We start from the raw sequence: 18,719 nt of genomic DNA, 5'->3' as shown, positions 1-18,719 counted from the left end.
CTCAGTTTGCTGTGTGTGCCACATGCATTAGGCTTGATATGAGCATGGCCTACTCTTCGGACATACCTGCTAAGGAGACACAGCCCTGCAGTAATGCAGCGTTGACAATAAACGTGGGACCATGCTAATGCACCTGTGTGGGCTTGTGTACGCACGCATGAGCATCTGTGTCAGAGTGGACACTGTCATTCCATATTAATGTGACTCCTTGGGGTGAGTCTGGTGGTTGTCCAGGAGTGGCAGAGCATGGACTCTACACCCAAGTGGTATTGCTTGTTTTTTCTGGGTCAATCAGTGTTATTGACAGATTATTCCAATCTTGTGAAGGAGCAGATGGTGGTGTGTGTGTGTTAATAGTGCTCAAGTGCCAAAAAATACATTTAGGAACTTTAGATTTAGTCCGACTTTTGGAGTAAAAGTACTATTTTGTTTTTACTCTCAAAGTATTCCTTTACCCCTAGAAAGCTGCAACAGTAACACCTTTCATGGAGGGCTCACAGCCCTGAGCATTTACACATGCATAAATGTATGTGGTGTCATTTCCCACGTGCTGATGCTTAGTAGCTGTACTCATGCAAAATGTTTCTATTTTTCACAGAAACATATTTCTCCCCTTGGAGAAACCGCATCTCCTATGCCCAACCAATGTTGTGGGTGTTTACTTCCCATTATTTTCCTTGCTACAGATCTCTGACCCATGGGGGGAATTGACAACTAAAACGTTCTGAATGCCCACAATGGGTGACTTCTACTTTCAACTAATCCATCCAAAGGCGAGTGGCAGGAAAAAGAGAAGTGCAGCACAATCTCCATAGCAGCCCAGTATCTCACAGTGAGTGTGACAACCTATATTGGCATTGGACTGGTATATTCACAGAACAACCTGAATTTCCGAAAACCTCACCCACTCTGTTACGATCTGCTTCATCAGGTTAAGCCAGTAGTGCCCAGACAGACTCAACCTCATCATGGAGGGAGTTCTTATAAAGTAGTACTGGATAGGCAAAAGAAAACAGATTTATAATATTACCTTAAGGGTAGACCCAAAGAAATGTATTTTTGTATTAATCTAGGTACCCCGTGAAAGAATGAACAAGAAGAGAGTGATGTCCGGTGAGTGCTATGACTCATACATCCTCATCCATTGCCAACATGTTTCGGCCTATTCTGTGACCTCTATGTGGGTCATAGACCTTCTTCAGGGATGAGATAGATCCCTCCCTAGCTACTACATGTGCTCATGCAAACGTGACTCTGATAGGGAAACACCGTAACATGTCCCTTGGTCGCAACAGTGCTGTTGGCGCATCCCTGCCTAAGGAATAAGGTCGTTCAGGCACCACTACGGTAGATGGAGGGCAGTTAGCAATTATTACGTGAAAAAGCCAGCACTCTCTTTTGAGGAATGTGTGACTACAGAGAACGCCTCCCCCCTTACGACCATGACAACCCAATATCTCTTTTTTGAGAACTCCAAAAGGAGGTTGAGTCTATTCAAGCAGTTCTGTCTTACCAGCTCAGGGTAAGGTGACCTATGATGAAGCATGCCACAAAAGAGGGTGTGAGGCTTCCTTATTCAGAAATCCTGTTCTGTGTCCCTGATACAGGCTGGCGGACAGGTTGTGAGATACTCCACCGGCCCATGGCATCCCCTCACTCAGAAAGCTACTTTCCGTCCACGAGAGCAGATTTCCTCCCATGTAAAATTACAATGACTGGTGTCATTCTTCATACATCAGTACACTAGAGTGCACCCAGGTTGTATGAATTCCACTCTGAGGCCATGGTATTTGCACACCTAAGTGATACTTATGTGCACCAACATCCATGTGAAATGCGCCTAGAGTGAGAGAGTTATGATTTAATGTTGAACATTTATAAATGGACTCTTTGATATAGCGTTATTCCTGTGGAGTAATAGTTGTTTGTCTTCAAAGTGCCAAACTCCAGGTGTTCGGATCACCTTCCTCAATGGTGCTCATTTGATCGAGCTCAGAAAGATGAAAGGTTAATAAGATCTGAACCTTCCACCTCCAGGTGGCAGAGAGATTTCCTGCTGCAGGCACACTGACCCGATGAGTTGTTTTACAGCTTCCTGCTAACCCCGTCCTCCTTTCCCCCTAGATTTGTGAATGGGGCACATGAACTTGCGGGGGGCCATCCTCTGCCCGGAGCCGCCCCCTCCTCGTGCCCTGCCAGGGCTCACCGATGTCCCGGCACCGGCTGCACCCGACAATGCACTCGTCTTTCAGTCCCTGGAACTCTCTCCTCCTGCTCCTGTCCCGTCCTTTCAAGCTGCGCATCTTTCTGCTGCTCCGGCTGCGATTGATGAATTCTTTGATTTATTAAAAGCATTACTGCAGCGGAAATCTAGGTGCTGAAGGGGGAAGCGCTATACATGGATACAAAAGGCGAGAAATAATGTGTACAGTGGCTATTCTATAGCTCATTGAACTAACGGCTTCACGGCGCTGTCCTACAGCAGTGATCCGAATGGAACTGAAGCGCCTGTCCTGGCCCCACCCACAGACAGAGGACCAGCCGACTGATGCGCTGGCACCCGGGAGGCGCCACCACCTGCTCCTGATTCTATAGAGTGAGTGCCCTGATCGGGGTCGGAGGGCGACACCGGCTGGTCACCAGAGGCCGACTGATATGGCCTCCTGGGCTGCGAACATCCGTCCCTGTATGCGGAATACGTGTGTCGCACTCTTGCTAGTGCGACGGGCAGAGCCAGCAAAGATCTCGGGTCCCTGGGAGATACTAGTGTTCATCACATGTCGCAAAGCTACCAGGGTCTCCCGTGGAGGACACGTCGAGCCCAGTAATGGCCGCAGTCCATACCCCTGCGAAGCCGGTTCGTTGCACAGGTCGGGAGTCGTCTCAGGACTTGGCCAGCCAGAGGGGTGGATCGACTCATCTCTGGGCCCCGAGAGCCTGCCTGCCTTCCTCAGCAGGCACCCGAGTTTCGGTAAAACTTGGGGTCAGTCTGTCATCTTCTCTTTCGGTAACTTAAACAGAAAGAAATTGACCACTAGTGTCCGGTCAGTTTCTGAGAGTTGGGGTGACCCCCCGGTAGGCAGAGGTTATTGGAATAAATCCCTGCACTTCTAATCTCCCATGGGGACCCCCGATGAGAGACACCAGTTGGGAGCCCCTTGTCTCCCTGTATCCCTGAGGCCTGCACTCGTACACCCCTCCCCCACCCTTGTACAACATGCCAGCGCTTAAATCACGCTGGTACCCGGGGGGCGCAGAGGGGCGGCGGCAGCTCTCGGGCGACTGAACGAGGAGGTCGGCGAGGACAAGGAGGGGCTCCGAGTAAGAAATATTGAAATGCGGGAGGAGGAGGAAAGACCTAGGAAAAGAAACCGCAACATTGCAACCATTGTCCTTGCCACTCGTTCCAAAAGAAAGAGCGTTGCCAGCGCTACCAATAAGCACATATTATGTTTTCCCGATTTTCACAGTTTTTAGTTTGTAAATTCAAGCATTTTTTAATGACGGCGATTTGAAAGCGAATGTACTAAACCAAGAAACAAACCGACCATTGCTTAGTGGCTGATGAGAATTCACGTTTAAGATTTGTTTGCGCGTTAAGCTATTGTTTATTCAGTTAAATTAAAAAAAACAGATTCTTTGAGGTTTACTTCTGCATATTTGTTTTTTTTTTAAATAGATATTTGTCTGCAATCTGTGCTAGTTCCCTGTTCATTTGGCGGTTTAATCCTCGCGTTTTTGGTGTGAGCTGCTCCGAGGCGCTGTTATTATTACGAATATGTATTAATATTATTGGTATTTGCCCGCTGTCCACGTGCAGGGCGTTCCGCGCCCCTTTCTCCCGCTCAGGGGAGTGCAGTGCCCCCCCGCAGAATGTGATGAGGGGCCCCCAGCCTCCCATGCCTCACAGGGGCCCGCCTCAAGCCCCGGGCGGACGTTGGGTTCAGGGATCGCTCCTTTAAGGACGGTGAGTTGAACTCTCACAACAGAGAGAGCACAGGTGGGAGCCCGCCTTGCCACTGGAATTAAACGGAGTCCAAGTTTATTAACCTGGAAGTCCCTGCAGATTTTACCAGGATTTTATTTTTCTGTGCTCACTATTCTCCTGGCTAAATTTTGCCAAGTCTGGAGATTGTCGATTCGACAATTTACAAATTATGTGCCGGAGACCTTGACTGCTCAATTCTCGTTTTAAGGAAATTTCTATGGCCAATGCTTACTTTTACTGCGAATTTCTTATTGTAAAAAAAAAAAGCCTAGCCTCACCAGATTGTTTTTCTTTTACATTTTGTTTGCGTCGGTAAACGTTTATTTTTCAACATTTCTAAAGTTTAAAAACTACCTTCACGAAGCTGGAGTGGGCAGTTTCACAACTTCTGGGAGCTATTCTTTGACAGAAGTGTGCGGGGATACGATGAATATATTATCGTGGACGGTGTATCTTTTTGTTTCCTATTGGGTGCGTTTCCCGTTGTTTCAGTGACCCAGTATGGTAGGGTGAATCTAGGTCCCGGATGTTCGCACTCCCTACCTCGTCTCTGCTTCACGGCACCAGGACCCAGTCTGAAAACACCGCCTCGCCCCGCTTCCTCCCTGCCTGGCACTGTCGCACAAGGACCCTCTGCTACTCGCAGACAAAACCATACACGCAGGTGTAACGCGAGAGCCGTTCGGCGAGGCACATGGCCTCGCTTTAATGTGCTTCCAGCGGTCACTTACGCACCTATCACTTGGCTCATCCATGAACTTCCCGCATATGTACCACGAGCATCAGGTATCTGAATACCCCGCGTGCATGCCGAGTGAGTATGTGTACTCAGGGGACTCCACAGTGCTGGTAAGAGCTAAGATCACTGCTGCTGACCATTCAAGCACAGGCCTAGCTTTTCACACCACTTTAAGAGGCCATCAAACATCTCCTCTGCCTCAAATTGTAAATGTGTGTGCTTAAAAAATAATAAAAAAAACAGAATTCTCTAGTAACGCCCAAATTGCATGCATGCTCCCGAACTGTCCCAGCCTAATAGTAACCTGTTTCACATAGCGCTTCTTACTGCGGTCCTGTCGTTTCTAAGCACTGCAAATAATAGGTTAACTATTAACCTAATGGATTGGTTTCCAGTTTACCGATCTTGGAAGAATGGAAGGCTGACATTACCTGGCCAGGATTAAAACGTATCTCCTGAATTCTACAATCTTCTTTCAGATAGACCCCACACGCCATGCTGACCTATGAGCAGCACCAACTCGTTCAGGTCTAACTGCTACAATAAAAATGTTTCCTGCCAGGCCCTCATCTCAGAGCTAGATGTTTTGGGGGAAAAGGCACCTAAATAAAAGCCATCTTCTCCGGCACAAAGCGAGGCGGCTCTTTGAAGGATCCAGTTTACAAACGTGTAAATACTAGTTAACTGAAGGTTCTAGTGCATGAGGGGAAACATCCAAAGGGATGGAAGAACTGAGCTGTGTCTGGAGCGGTGTGGAAATGACTATAAGCACGAGGTGAAGCTGTTGCATCAGTTGAAACAAACCGGAAACAGGTAGAAGTCGGCTTCAGTGAAAACGGCCAACACTAAGAGAAAGAGACTTTTAAACGGCGGCTCCACTGAAAGGTTAGTTTAAAGGCATAAAACCAAAGTAACTCCGTGGGGTAGTGCACCTGCCTCAGACGTCTGTGTGCACCCCGAGGGCCGCACGCGTCGATGAGCTGCCCGCATCTCACTCGGGGCGATTACAGTTTGATGGCATTTGTGAAGGAAAGTGTAGACAACGGGCCAGAGCGGGCTTAAACCCGGCGGGGTTCGCTGTAGGAAACGAGACCAGAGCTGCCTGTGCTGGTGGGAATCAGCAGGCAGAGGGCTCGGGCTGCTTCTTTGCGCCTCCAGTGTCGATGCCGGTTGTTGCCACATGTTACTGCGCCTCACACTGCTCTGTGCGTGTCTGAGTCCTTTGGATAGGCACAGCGGTTAGAGGCGTTGAATGAGTTGCTCCTAGTCGCCGGCTGAATGCACCTCGTCTGGGGTGAAACTCTGCTTTCAGGGGAAGGCACTGGCTTCCTTGGGACCTTTATACAGGTGAGACAGCCAGCGGCTACATACAGCAGAGCTACCCTCCTGGCCTCGTGCACCTGAGCTACCCTTTCAGCCTCGTATAACTGAGCTATGCTGCTGGCCTTGGACAGCAGAGCTATCCTCCTGGCCTCGTATAACCGGGCTAGCCTCCTGGGCTCACACAGCTGAGCTATCCTCCTAGCCTTATACAGCTGAGCTGTCATCATGGCCTCATATAACTGATCCATCCTTCCAGCCACATGCAGCTGAGCTATCTTCCTGTGCTTGTATAGCTGAATTATCCTCCTGGTCTCATATAAATGAGCTATTATCCTAGCGCGATACAACTGAGCTATCCTCCTGGCTTCATCTATATGAACTATCCTCCTGGCCTTGTAGCGCTAGCTACGCTCCTGGCCGTATTTAACAAAGCTGTCCTTCTGGTATCATGCAGCTGACCTATCCTTCTGGCCGTATTTATCAAAGCTGTCCTTCTGGTATCATGCAGCTGACCTATCCTTCTGGCCGTATTTAACAAAGCTGTCCTTCTGGTATCATACAGCTGACCTATCCTCCTGGCCGTATTTAACAAAGCTGTCCTTCTGGTATCATACAGCTGACCTATCCTCCTGGCCGTATCTAACAAAGCTGTCCTTCTGGTATCATACAGCTGACCTATCCTCCTGGCCGTATCTAACAAAGCTGTCCTTTGGTATCAGACAGCTGCCCTATCTTCCTGGTATCATAAGCTAGACTGTCCTTCCGGCCTCATGTGGCTGAGTTTTCTATCTGGACTGCTACAACTGAACGCTGTTCCTGACCTCGTAGAGCTGGGCTAGGTACCTGGTGTCATACACCCCAGCTATCCTCCCAGCTTCATATAGGTGAGCTATGCTCCCAGACTCATTTAGCTGATATATTCTCCCAACCCTGATAGATTGATTGCTTTTTGTTATTTACAGAGCGCCTCATATGGGGCACAACTCCTTTCAAAGCGCTAAAAGGTCGAGCCAAATTAAGGTCTGATCTTTCACAGAAAGAGCATTGCAACCCTCGAACCAAAAACATATTTCAGAATTTAGATGTGAGGCTATTTTACCAAAATGCACAAAAATATCTAAATACTGTACAGGATAAAAAGTTCCTCAGTTAGGTAGAATCTTTTCTTATGAATTTGGAATTTGCAAGTTGGGGCTCAGAACTCGAAGGCGGCGCCCATGTGCAAGCAGTCTTTGGTCATCATTTAGTGAGCTGTGTGTGTGAAAGCAACCTCGGCAGCATTGGGGCAGTGAGAAATCTATAGCTATAGGGCCTTCGTCTTAATGCACAACAGCCAGTGACGGCTCCACCTCTATACTGTGAACACTGCACCAAGTACTAGCAAGCACTAGCCGACGGGAAACCAGACAAGGCCCCCACGGCGCACTCTAGCGCTTTACAGAGGCACAGTGCACCACAGCGAGAGGATCGAGCAGGCCACGCTCGCCAGGTCTCTCTCTGACAACGGGATGGGATTCAAAGGCGCAGCTCCATTTGTCAGGGTACAGCCGGCGCCTCTTTTCTTCTCCTTGGTACTCCTCCTTTCTGTGGCCAGGGATCCCCTCAGGTGAGTAACAGAAGGAGGCGGCTGCTTCAGAAACACAAGTCATCTGGTGGTGTCAGTCTCGGATGCCTTTCACCATCAAAGAGACAGCTGCCTTTCACCCTGTCGGAGTGAGGAACCCTCGTCTCTATTTTATGTTCCAGGTGGGTCCGTCAGTGTCGGCGCTCACTCACCCTTCCCACGCCCACTAGAGCCACGCACACTGTTAGGAGTACTGGGAGGCAAGTCTAACACCACATCCCAGCCATGGTCACAAGTACTCGATTCACACTGCGCTCGGTGCCCCAGCCCGACTGACCCCGAGTCCTCATAGCCTGGCAGATTTGTGAACGGACAGAGTGATGGTGATTTGCCCGAAATCACACATTCCCATTAAGTGTAAAGTCTGGTTCTTGAACGCAGAGCGCCTGATCCAACATCTACCAATATAAGCACTAACCTGTAATCCGCCCAGATTAGCAAACACACTCTGTCCCTGTCCTGTCACCCAGGGAGTGTCGCCGTCCTCTTCCACTGTCTGTGCATCGACTCCGCGAGAGCATCTGCTGCGGTGACAAGGCAGGGGACGTAAATGAGTGTTACCGATGTGTGTGTGTTTAACATACACGCTGCGGGGGTATTATCTGTGCAGACGTGCACAGCCAGTGTAAGTCGCTATTTATTACCACCCTTGAGTTCAGGGAGGGCCCCCTGACTCGAGAGGCCAAGCCTCAAGTGGGTCCTAATGCGTTTCCCGCCTGAGCACTCTAGCGCCTGCATTTATCTACATGGCTTACGGCGTGACATTTCATGTCTGTATTTCTTTTACCAAAATGTATTGAATTAAAACCAAGATTCAAGCGGTTACATTTGTGCAGCAAAGTCAAATCACTTTGGAGGCCTCCTGATGCGTGGGAGCGCTTTTCCTCCTGTGAAGTAAAGGTAATAATCAGTCGGTGAAGCAGTAAATAGTGATTTTCTGCTGTGAATTGTACTGAACCGCGCTAATCGGATGGACCTTTCACGTAGGAGTAAGTCTCCCAGTCTGCAGTTATTAGTACAGTCGCTGCTATTGGGACACATTTATTTGCACTATTTTTTGGGAAAGATTTTTTTATGAAGGGCTTTGGGTCTGTGTATACTATCATGGGGTCATATAGGCCTCTGCCATATTATAGTTACTACATTTGCCCCATTTGTGTGACACACTCTTAAGGAGTGTGAAATATGTGCGGGTTTATGTCTGCGAGCAGAGGTGGATACATTTCATATATAAAGCCAAATACCGAATTAAAACATCATTGATGTTTAGGTTTGCCAAAAGATTTCCAGAGGTAAGAAATGTACCAGCAGCACCTGCACTATCGCACTGATGACCGAAGATGGGTGAAATGCGAGCTCCCTCTCATGAACCCGGTCCTGTCCACTGCCACTCAGAGCAAACTCAAATAAACTACACTCTGTCCGCCCACACGCACAACGCACACGTACATTTCATTCAGGGTTCTCTGTATCGTGTTAACCAACAGTCTACGTTCAAATGAACAACGCAAGCCAAAAACCCCTAATTATGCTAACAAGTTATTTTTTCAAGGTTTTATGAGAGATAAATGAGGCATAAACACATATACATTACACATCTGGATCTATCAACATCTCTCCCTCTCTCTCTCTCTATACATATATATACACACATATATATATATATATACACATATATATACACACACGTATATATATATATATATATATATATATATATATATATATATATATATTCACACACACAAATACATACATTATTTATAAGCGCTCACAATATTTACGAACATATGTGCAAGGCTATCAAACATGAAAATTAAATAAAAAACTTACGAATTAAGGACTCCACGTCGAGCAGCCTCAGACACAAAAACAACAAAATGATCATATTTGGAGATTTTTTGTATCGATAGAGTTCTGCTGTCCACTCAAGTAATGTCTCTTACTGTCCCCCGAAAGTCTCAGAGCTCTACTGCTTTCCTCCCTTTAAAGCAAGGCGATCAGCAACAAAACAACTGTTGTAAAAACAAGAGGGAATAAAATCACTGCCGCCCCTGGTCCCGGGCGCAAGAAACAGCAACTGCCAGAAGTTGGGAGAGTCCGGTGCAAGTCTGAGCAACTGCATCTGACAAGGCAATGCGCCTCTGGTCGTGCCCCGCCTCCTCCACCCGGGCTCAGCGTAGAGCAGCCCTCCTCGGCTCGGCATCCCTGCCACCTCCCGCTCTCTCCCTCACATCCCTCTCTTTGTCTCGGCGACATCCCCTCAGCCCTTCACAGGAGATCCGATGGGACTCATGTCTCTACACGGAGGTTTGATTTCTGCAGCAGAATAGTCAATTCTTTTAGTCGGTTCAAGTTGCAAAAAAACAACTCCAAGTACCGAGTAACGTGTTTCACTCCGAAGAATTTCAATTGGTAATATTTTTTCCCAAACCTACACATGGTGTTATTTTTCTCTGTAGGATTTTTTGTTGCACAGTGCAGCACGGGACTATGAAGGAAGAAAAGAATGCATAAAAAACAGGCAACATGAAGACACGGTTCATCTTCTGTACCCTGACCCTGTCCTGCCAGTAATGGGATGGTATAAGTTACCTTGCTGCCTTTGTCGGTAGCCACGTGGGTGTTTACGCGCTGTTGTAGGTTTGATTGGTGACCTGTAGTGATTTAGGCTAAGGTGTGTCCAACATAGGTCTGAGTGGGCCCAGCCATGACAGATTTTCAGGAAATGAACAGACTGTGAGAATTATTTACATTTTCATTCTTTTATGTACATTTTTCTTCTGCAGATTTCCTAAAAATCTGGCATTGATCCGGCCTACCTAGACCTAGGTTGGAGTCACCTGGGTTGGTGCTCTTGCTTCATGAACCACGTGCGTTACGTCAAGTTGTATAACACTATGCCGAGCTCAACAATATCAGCCTACAAATTTATTGCATCAACTACATCACCAAGGTAAGTATAGATTTACTATATCACATCCCCTACATTACCAACTGCTCCATCGTAAAGGTAAGTATAGATTTACTATATTGTATCCTTTCCATCACCTACCACTGCATCATCAGGGTAAGAACAAATTAATTATAGCACATGCTCTACATCATCAAGGTAAGTATAGATTTACTATATCACATCCTCCACATCCCCTACCACAACATCTTCAAGGTAAGTATAGATGTACTATATCCCATCCTCCACTTCGCCTACATCTTGAAGGTAAGTATAGATGTACTATATCACATCCTCCACATTACCTACCACTACATCTTCAAGGTAAGTATAGATTTATTATATCACATCCTCCACATCGCCTACCACTACATCTTCAAGGTAAGTTTAGATTTACTATATTGCATCCTACATCTTCAAGGTAAGTATAGATGTACTATATCACATCCTCCACATCGCTTACCACTACATCTTCAAGGTAAGTATAGATGTACTATATCACATCCTCCACATCGCTTACCACTACATCTTCAAGGTAAGTATAGATGTACTATATCACATCCTTCACATCGCTTACCACTACATCTTCAAGGTAAGTATAGATGTACTATATCACATCCTCCACATCGCTTACCACCACATCTTCAAGGTAAGTATAGATGTACTATATCACATCCTCCACATAGCTTACCACAACATCTTCAAGGTAAGTATAGATGTACTATATCACATCCTCCACATCGCCTACCACTATATCATCAAGGTAAGTATAGATTTACTGTTGGCTCCACATATATTTACCTTGATGATGTAGTGATAGTGGATGCAATATTTTTGTCATCTGATGTATCACGTGCAATATTGTCATGCTGCACTGTTAAAGAGGTATCAAGGACACTATTTAGGCTTAGTCAAGAGTAGCAGCTGCAACCCCTGTATTGCCATTGTTACCCTTGACTTTGATCGTGGTCTCAGGAGTCACGAAGCAGGAACCCAGCAACTAAGGGGCTTTTGAAAGGCAAAGGGTAGCACAAAGAATAAATCCTGTAATGTCATATGGCGGTGATGTCACTTCTGTTACCCACAGCATTTTGGCAGATCCGCTTCCTTCACAGATATTGCAGTATGTTTCTGTATGTATATGTGCCCTTCATCACTCTCCTACTGTTGTCACCCTCCTGCAAGCGCCATTTGTAACCACAATCAACTTGCCCTCGTATACTGCTGGGTTACTAATGAACATAAACACCACCACTTGAAATCAGCACAAATATAATGTGGTCTTGTCTAAAGATTATGTCCACATTCATACTGACAGGTATTAGGAAAACTTGCCTCTTACGATGGGTTTACTGTGGCTATTGGTATGATCTGAGAAGTGTCATGGACCAATCAGTTGAACTAGCTGGCTAGCAGGACAGCGGGAAGAGAAAGTGGACTAGCTAGATTCTGCCCTTTGATTGTGATACAAGCATGATTGTTTTGACTCTTAGGCAGTACACATAGATGGGTTCAGCAGAAACATGTTTGCATATTTCATATGATGCAGAGGGCCCATAGGAGTAACGTACAGATAGTGAATTTTCATACACAGCCCTCTTGCAAAACCAGCAGTAGACAGGCTGTGTTTCTGATTATTTTGAAACCTGTGCTCACCTCAAGAGGACAACATTGAGACCTTTGTGATAGACATGGAAAGAAGACTTGAGAACCTATGGGTGATTAGCCGTGCTTTATAAATCCATTATTGATTGATTGATTGAAGACTCTGCTTCTAAATCAGTCTTCCCTGAAGTTTACTCATTAACAGCAGACTGTGGGCTGAGCTTTCTTTTAGGGACATTCTAAGTTCAACTTTATTAAGTCACAGATTTGTCAAGATTTGTTTTACTGTGGGTGTGGATACTCCCTGAGCAGCATGCCAGTGGTAAAGCCCACCGAACCCAAGCCTGGGTCATCCCCAGAAAGCTTGACAACTCAAGAAGAGCTTGGTTTCAAGTCACAGGACAAGAGGTATTTATGTCTCCAGGAGTTGTGTTGTTCAGCACCAAGAAGCTTTTGGTACTATTGTGTTCAACATGAATTCAGATGCAGGCAAGATCCTCTAGGCCAATCTTTAAAAAGCACAAGGTTGCCACTCATTTTTTCAAGTATCCCAAGACTCAGCTTTCCCCATGAGGTGCGATGCAAGCTGTACACACTCATCCAATGATTTTGGGACCAGGGAACTGGCTGGGCATGGCCATAATAATGGTAATGTTTCTTCTTGAGTCTGATTAAAGCCAAGAAAAAGAACACATTGTCTTTTCTTCATGATGAGAGCTCCACTGTCAATCTGATTCCATTGATTTTCTAGTCTTCAGTGTATGAGAAATAAACGTGGCTAAATGTAGGCGGTAATGTTAAAATGAGTTACACTATAACAGTTGGGAACCCTACAAATAAACCAGATAAAAAATAAGGTTAAAATGTGTGCTTCTGCCTTGTTACCCTGTTTGAAGGGTTTTCTGTTGTTATCACCACTGTCAAGTGTGATGTCACCATCTAAAATAATATCCTAGAATAATTGACAGCTTATAAATTAAAAAATATTGTAGGTGGCTAATGATTAGGGGGGGTGAAATTGTAAAGCTGTTTTTTGCTCACTTCACATTATTGCAAAATGTTGCCAAAATTAGAAGGTGATAATTCTCCAAAAAGGAGACTTTGCAGGAGGATAAAACCTCAAAACATACCTGTTCTTGAAAGAGAATTTGGGAAGAATGTCCTGCAAACATTTTTTTTTGCAAGAAATGTGATATCTAAATCCGAGTTTTTATTGTTCAGTTGGAAACAATAACAGCAATATTAATATTGATAAACTGCAACAGCTCACATTTTTAACAGCACATTTAATGAAAAGTGCATGTGTACCTGTCTTCATATGGTGCACCTTGAGGACTGTTACAACAGATTGTTGGGACTGAATGTTGTTTGGTTTGATACTGTAGCAAGGACTTGTACCGTAATGAGTAAATACAAGGCATCTGGCTATGTAGGTTAAAAAGATGAGATATAACTCACAAATACATTTTAATTTAATACTGTATTGGATTTTAGTATGCTTGAAGGCCCACTCACATACCTCGTGGCACTTTAATCGAGTGAGGGTAGTCTGCTGCCACCACAACATTTTGAAACGCATGGGAGATCACCATCATAACAGTCACAGAACAAGCATTTGCAATGCAATGGGTCTTGTGTTTGCTAGAGCTAGAGCAATAAGCATTTTAAACTCATAACTGGACTTTTCTTGCCACATAAATTGAAAATGAAAATTAAACAGTTTAACATAACTAACTGGACTTTTCTTGCCATATAAACTGAAAAGTAAAAGTTTCACATAAGCGAGCTGACAGCCACTATCAGTGCACAGTAGACACACAAAGGGAAATAAAAGTTCACTCGTAGTGAAACCTATCAGCAAAAGTGCAATTATCCATGTAACCGGCAAAAGTGCAATTATCTACATAACCGGCAAAATTGCAATTAACTATGTAACAGGGTCGATGTCATGCAAAGCGCTCAACTTCTGCCCAGCAAGATTGTGCTGCGAAAAAAGAGAAAAAGTAGTCCAGAAACTGGACAGAAAACGTGGAGCCTTGTATGTTTTCAGTACTTGGTCGCTGCGCTTGCGGAGGGCTAAACACCAGAAAAGGCATGACTTATACATGCCTTTCACTAATGAAAGCAAGCAGATTTTAAAAAGCTAGCCCACGAACCAATGAAAGAGACTAACGTGACATGGGCTTGGTTTGAAGCCCAAAGAGAGATTACAACACGGGATGGAGAGCTTTGCGCTCGCCTCTAAAAATGTAGTGGTGAACAAATTCGGTGGTTACTATTGCTGAAAACAGACAGGGACATTGCATTTACTATTTTTATTGAAAGAGTTTTATAAAGGACAAACATCACCCAAAGGTAACAGAGCACTGTACATTGAAAAGCCCACACCCGTTACCAAACAAGTATATCCCAAAGACAGAAGGTTCGCTGTCCATGATGACTCTGCGGAAGAACAGCCCGAGGCTCAAATCTTCTGCTTTTCACTAAGAGGGTGTCAGAGGGTCAAAGGGCCTTCCCTGGTCTCAGTCGTTATGTGGGGAATCTAGTTAGAAGCAACCTTTTAGCCTCTTTCCTATTAGTCCAACCCACTGAGAAATCCATTGAGGAAACTAAAGCACAGGGAAATATAAAACATATAGGGGGTCATTCTGACCCCCGCAGGCGGCGGGAGCCGCCCGCCTGGAGGGAGCCGCCATATGGCCGCTCCGCGGTCGAAAGACCGCGGAGGCCATTCTGGCTTTCCCGCTGGGCTGGCGGGCGACCGCCAGAAGGCCGCCCGCCAGCCCAGCGGGAAACCCCTCCCCACGAGGAAGCCGGCTCCGAATGGAGCCGGCGGAGTGGGTATGTGCGACGGGTGCAGTGGCACCCGTCGCGTATTTCAGTGTCTGCAAAGCAGACACTGAAATACAAAGTGGGGCCCTCTTACGGGGGCCCCTGCAGTGCCCATGCCATTGGCATGGGCACTGCAGGGGCCCCCAGGGGCCCCACAACACCCCATACCGCCATCCTGTTCCTGGCGGGCGACCCGCCAGGAACAGGATGGCGGTATGGGGTGTCAGAATCCCCATGGCGGCGCAGCAAGCTGTGTCGCCATGGAGGATTCTGCAGGACAGCGGAAAACCGGCGGGAGACCGCCGGTTTTCCTGTTCTGACCGCGGCTGAACCGCCGCGGTCAGAATGTCCTGAGGAGCACCGCCAGCCTGTTGGCGGTGCTCCCGCATCCCCGGCCCCGGCGGTCCTTGACCGCCGGGGTCGGAATGACCCCCATAATAGTTTTGTTACTACTGGTGTACGCCCAGATGTTAACAAATACCGACAGGTCCTTGGCATATCCTGGAGTACATCAATCATAGCATTAGCGCTATATGTGTTATTTATTTTTGCAGTTTTATATATTGCAAACTTGGCCCAAGGACACAGGAGCACTTTACATGGGAGCCAGAAGTTACATATTTATGTTTTTTGACACAGGGAGGTTAAGTGATTAGCCCTAAATTTCAGCTGAGGCCCGGACTGGAACCCAGGGCCAGATGTAGCAAAGGATTTGCGCCTCGCAAACGGCGAAAATCGCCGTTTGCGAGGCGCAAATGCCTCTTTGCTATGCAGAAATGCATTTTGCGAGTCGGAACCGACTCGCAAAATGCATTTCCGACTCGCAAATAGGAAGGGGTGTTCCCTTCCTATTTGCGAGTCTGAGTGGTATGCAATACCATTTGCGACCGCGTACGCGGTCGCAAATCGTATCGCAGTTACCATCCACTTCAAGTGGATGGTAACCCACTCGCAAATTGGAAGGGGTCCCCATGGGACCCCTTCCACTTTGTGAATGGACCCAAAAATATTTTTTCAGGGCAGGGAGTGGTCCCAGGGACCACTCCCTGCCCTGAAAAAAAACCGAAACTAAAGGTTTCGTTTTTTTTTTTAAGTGCAGCTCGTTTTCCTTTAAGGAAAACGGGCTACATTTAAAAAAAAAAACTGCTTTATTGAAAGCAGTCACGAACATGGAGGTCTGCTGACGACAGCAGGCCTCCATGTTTGCGAGTGCCTATACTCGCTATGGGGCCGCAATTTGCGACCCACCTCATGAATATTGATGAGGTGGGTCATTGCGACCCCATAGCGAGTCGCAGTCGGTGTCTGAGACACCGTACTGCATACCAATTTGCGAGTTGCAAATTGCGAGTCGCATGGATTCGCACTTTGCAACTCGCAAATATTTTATTTGCTACATCTGGCCCCTAGTTCCCTATTTCCAAGGTTGGCAGCTATTGGCCTTAGCCCACATCTCCTCCTATGTTGAGATCATCTGTTAAAATGCCTACTGTGTAAGGCTGATGTAATGTTTTGAGGTTAAGTTGCTTGCTTGCACACTAGGAAATTAATTGTTGCTTTGTGTGGTCTTCTGGAGAATACTCTGAGAGCAGAGGACGAGATCGAGAGAGAAATCAATGAGTGAGGATAAGGGGAACCAGTGATTAACATTGTGTTTGATGTCATGGCTGACAAAAGAATCAGGCATGACAGCAAGATGGAACTCATGAGGGACTTGAGAGGTACCAAAGCCTGACTTAAAACCTAGGCAGTCTTCAGCTGGTTCTTCTCTCACAGTTTCTGCAGATAGATCCTGCATCCTCTCCTACCCGTCTTGATGCTCTCTATTGATCTACCAAATCCATAAATGATGGTCGTGTGGGAAAGAGTATGTTGTTTGTAAAAATATAAGTCCAGGATCATATCAAAAGTTTACTTAGGTGACTCGCCATCAAAGCTTCCGAATGCTGGGGTTACTGAAATCCAAAGCTGCCTGGCTCTTTCTTCCACCACTTTACACTTCCTGTCTCTTTATCTCACTCTTGCAGGTTCTTTCTTTTCACTGTTTCCTCTTCTTCTGTTCTCTCTCTCTTGCTGTGAATCAAATTCTGATGATGCAAAATAAGTCCTAGTCCCTAACAATGAGTGCGGGTGCCCACTACCTACTAACACCAGCAAAAATTATGCACTGGTTAAGAAGAGAGAGAGTTGGGAGGCAGCTAGGCACTCACAATTGCACACTATTTTACTCAGGTTTTGGAAGCAAAGTGCACACATTTTATGTAAAACAAACATTGGAAATGTTAGTATAAAACAAGAGACGACTTTGTGGGTGTTTCCTACATTTTGTAATCCACATGCTCCTCCCCTGGGAAGGCCTGAGATTTCTCCCTTAATCTCAAACCTACGACTGGTAATGACAAATCCACAAACGTGGTGGTTTGAACAAAACTATACTGTACAAAAGAACTGAGTATATCAGAAGCTCAGTCCAACACGCAATGGGAGAAGGTTTCGACCTCAAAAGAACATTTTCACAAGTGCTCTAATAAGAGGGTGCTAGTCTTGATTCACAAAACCTGTCATAAACTACAGCATACAATATTTATACCATCATGTGTATATTTTAAAAGTACAAGTTACTTACTTTTGGTAGCGAAATATCTGGTAGAGACATATTCTAGTTGCAGAGTCCTTACCTTAGAATTTTCCCCAGGCTTCAGACTGGATCCGGGGATTTTTCTTCGAGCAATACCCTTGCGCGTAAGTAGGTGGCATCTGTCGACTTCGCGGGCGTCGTTGGCGTTGTAGTCTCCGTGATAACGTCGGGAGTAGTACATAGACGCCGCCTCAGTGCAGTGGCATCAGTTTATTTTAATGACTTTCCACACCAAAGCACAAAGCTGCTAAGAACACTGAGATTGGTGCCCCAGAGCTAAGGTCCTGAAGGGGGAATCCCTGTCCCTAGAAATCAATTTGCAAGGGGGGAGGATGGGTGGGTCGGTAAGAAATCTGCAACTAGAATGTCTCTACCAGATATTTTGTTACCGAAGGTAAGTAACTTGTACATCTGATAGAGATTTCTAGTTGCAGATTCCTTACCTTAGAATAGATACCCAAGCAATGCCATCCTCGGAGGTGGGCTGCGAACCAAGATCATACTAGAAAGTCCTGCAGGACCGAACGACCAAAGTAGCCGTCCCGACGGACCTGACTGTCCAGGCAGTAGCGTTTAGCAAACGTGTGCAGGGATGCCCGCGTAGCTGCCTGTCAGATATCCAGGACAGGAACTCCGCGTGCTAACACAGTGGAAGCAGCAGTGGCTCTGGTGGAATGAGCGCGCAAGCCCTCAGGGAGTTGCTTCTTGGCCAAAGCGAAGCACATCTTGATGCAAAGAAGTACCCATTGAGAGATGGTACATTTTTGCACCGCCTTCCCTTTCTTCGCACCCACATGCCCGACAAAGATTTGATCCTCCACCAGGAAATCTGTGGTACGATTAAGATAGAAAGCCAACGCTCTTTTTGGGTCCAGGCGGTGGAGTCTCTCCTCCTCATGGGAAGGATGTGGGGGTGCTTAAAAAGTAGGCAGGGTGATAGATTGGCCTACATGAAAAGGCAGAACAACCTTGGGAAGGAAGGAAGCCTTAATGCGCAACACCACTTTGTCAGTGTGC

General features: G+C 46.2%; 1 protein-coding gene across 3 annotated transcripts in view; it reads right to left on the bottom strand.

The window, feature by feature from the left end:
* Positions 1 to 9,819, bottom strand: part of CRLF1 (cytokine receptor like factor 1) — a 136,701-nt gene extending 126,882 nt beyond the window's left edge. The window contains exon 1 of one of the 3 annotated variants that reach the window (XM_069215841.1): positions 9,508 to 9,819. In XM_069215841.1, coding sequence (XP_069071942.1) covers positions 9,508 to 9,562 — 55 coding nt within the window. In that variant the 5' untranslated portion in view covers positions 9,563 to 9,819. Of the gene's footprint in view, positions 1 to 8,092; positions 8,189 to 9,507 lie in introns of those variants that run through there. The other 2 variants (XM_069215840.1, XM_069215842.1) reach the window with 2 other exon arrangements.
* Positions 9,820 to 18,719: the final 8,900 nt, after the last annotated feature.

This window comes from Pleurodeles waltl, chromosome 12, assembly GCF_031143425.1.
Source record: "Pleurodeles waltl isolate 20211129_DDA chromosome 12, aPleWal1.hap1.20221129, whole genome shotgun sequence".
In the NCBI taxonomy this organism is placed as follows: Eukaryota; Metazoa; Chordata; class Amphibia; order Caudata; family Salamandridae; genus Pleurodeles; species Pleurodeles waltl.
Note: the sequence above shows the minus strand (reverse complement) of the source record. Positions and strands in the feature narration are given on the sequence as shown.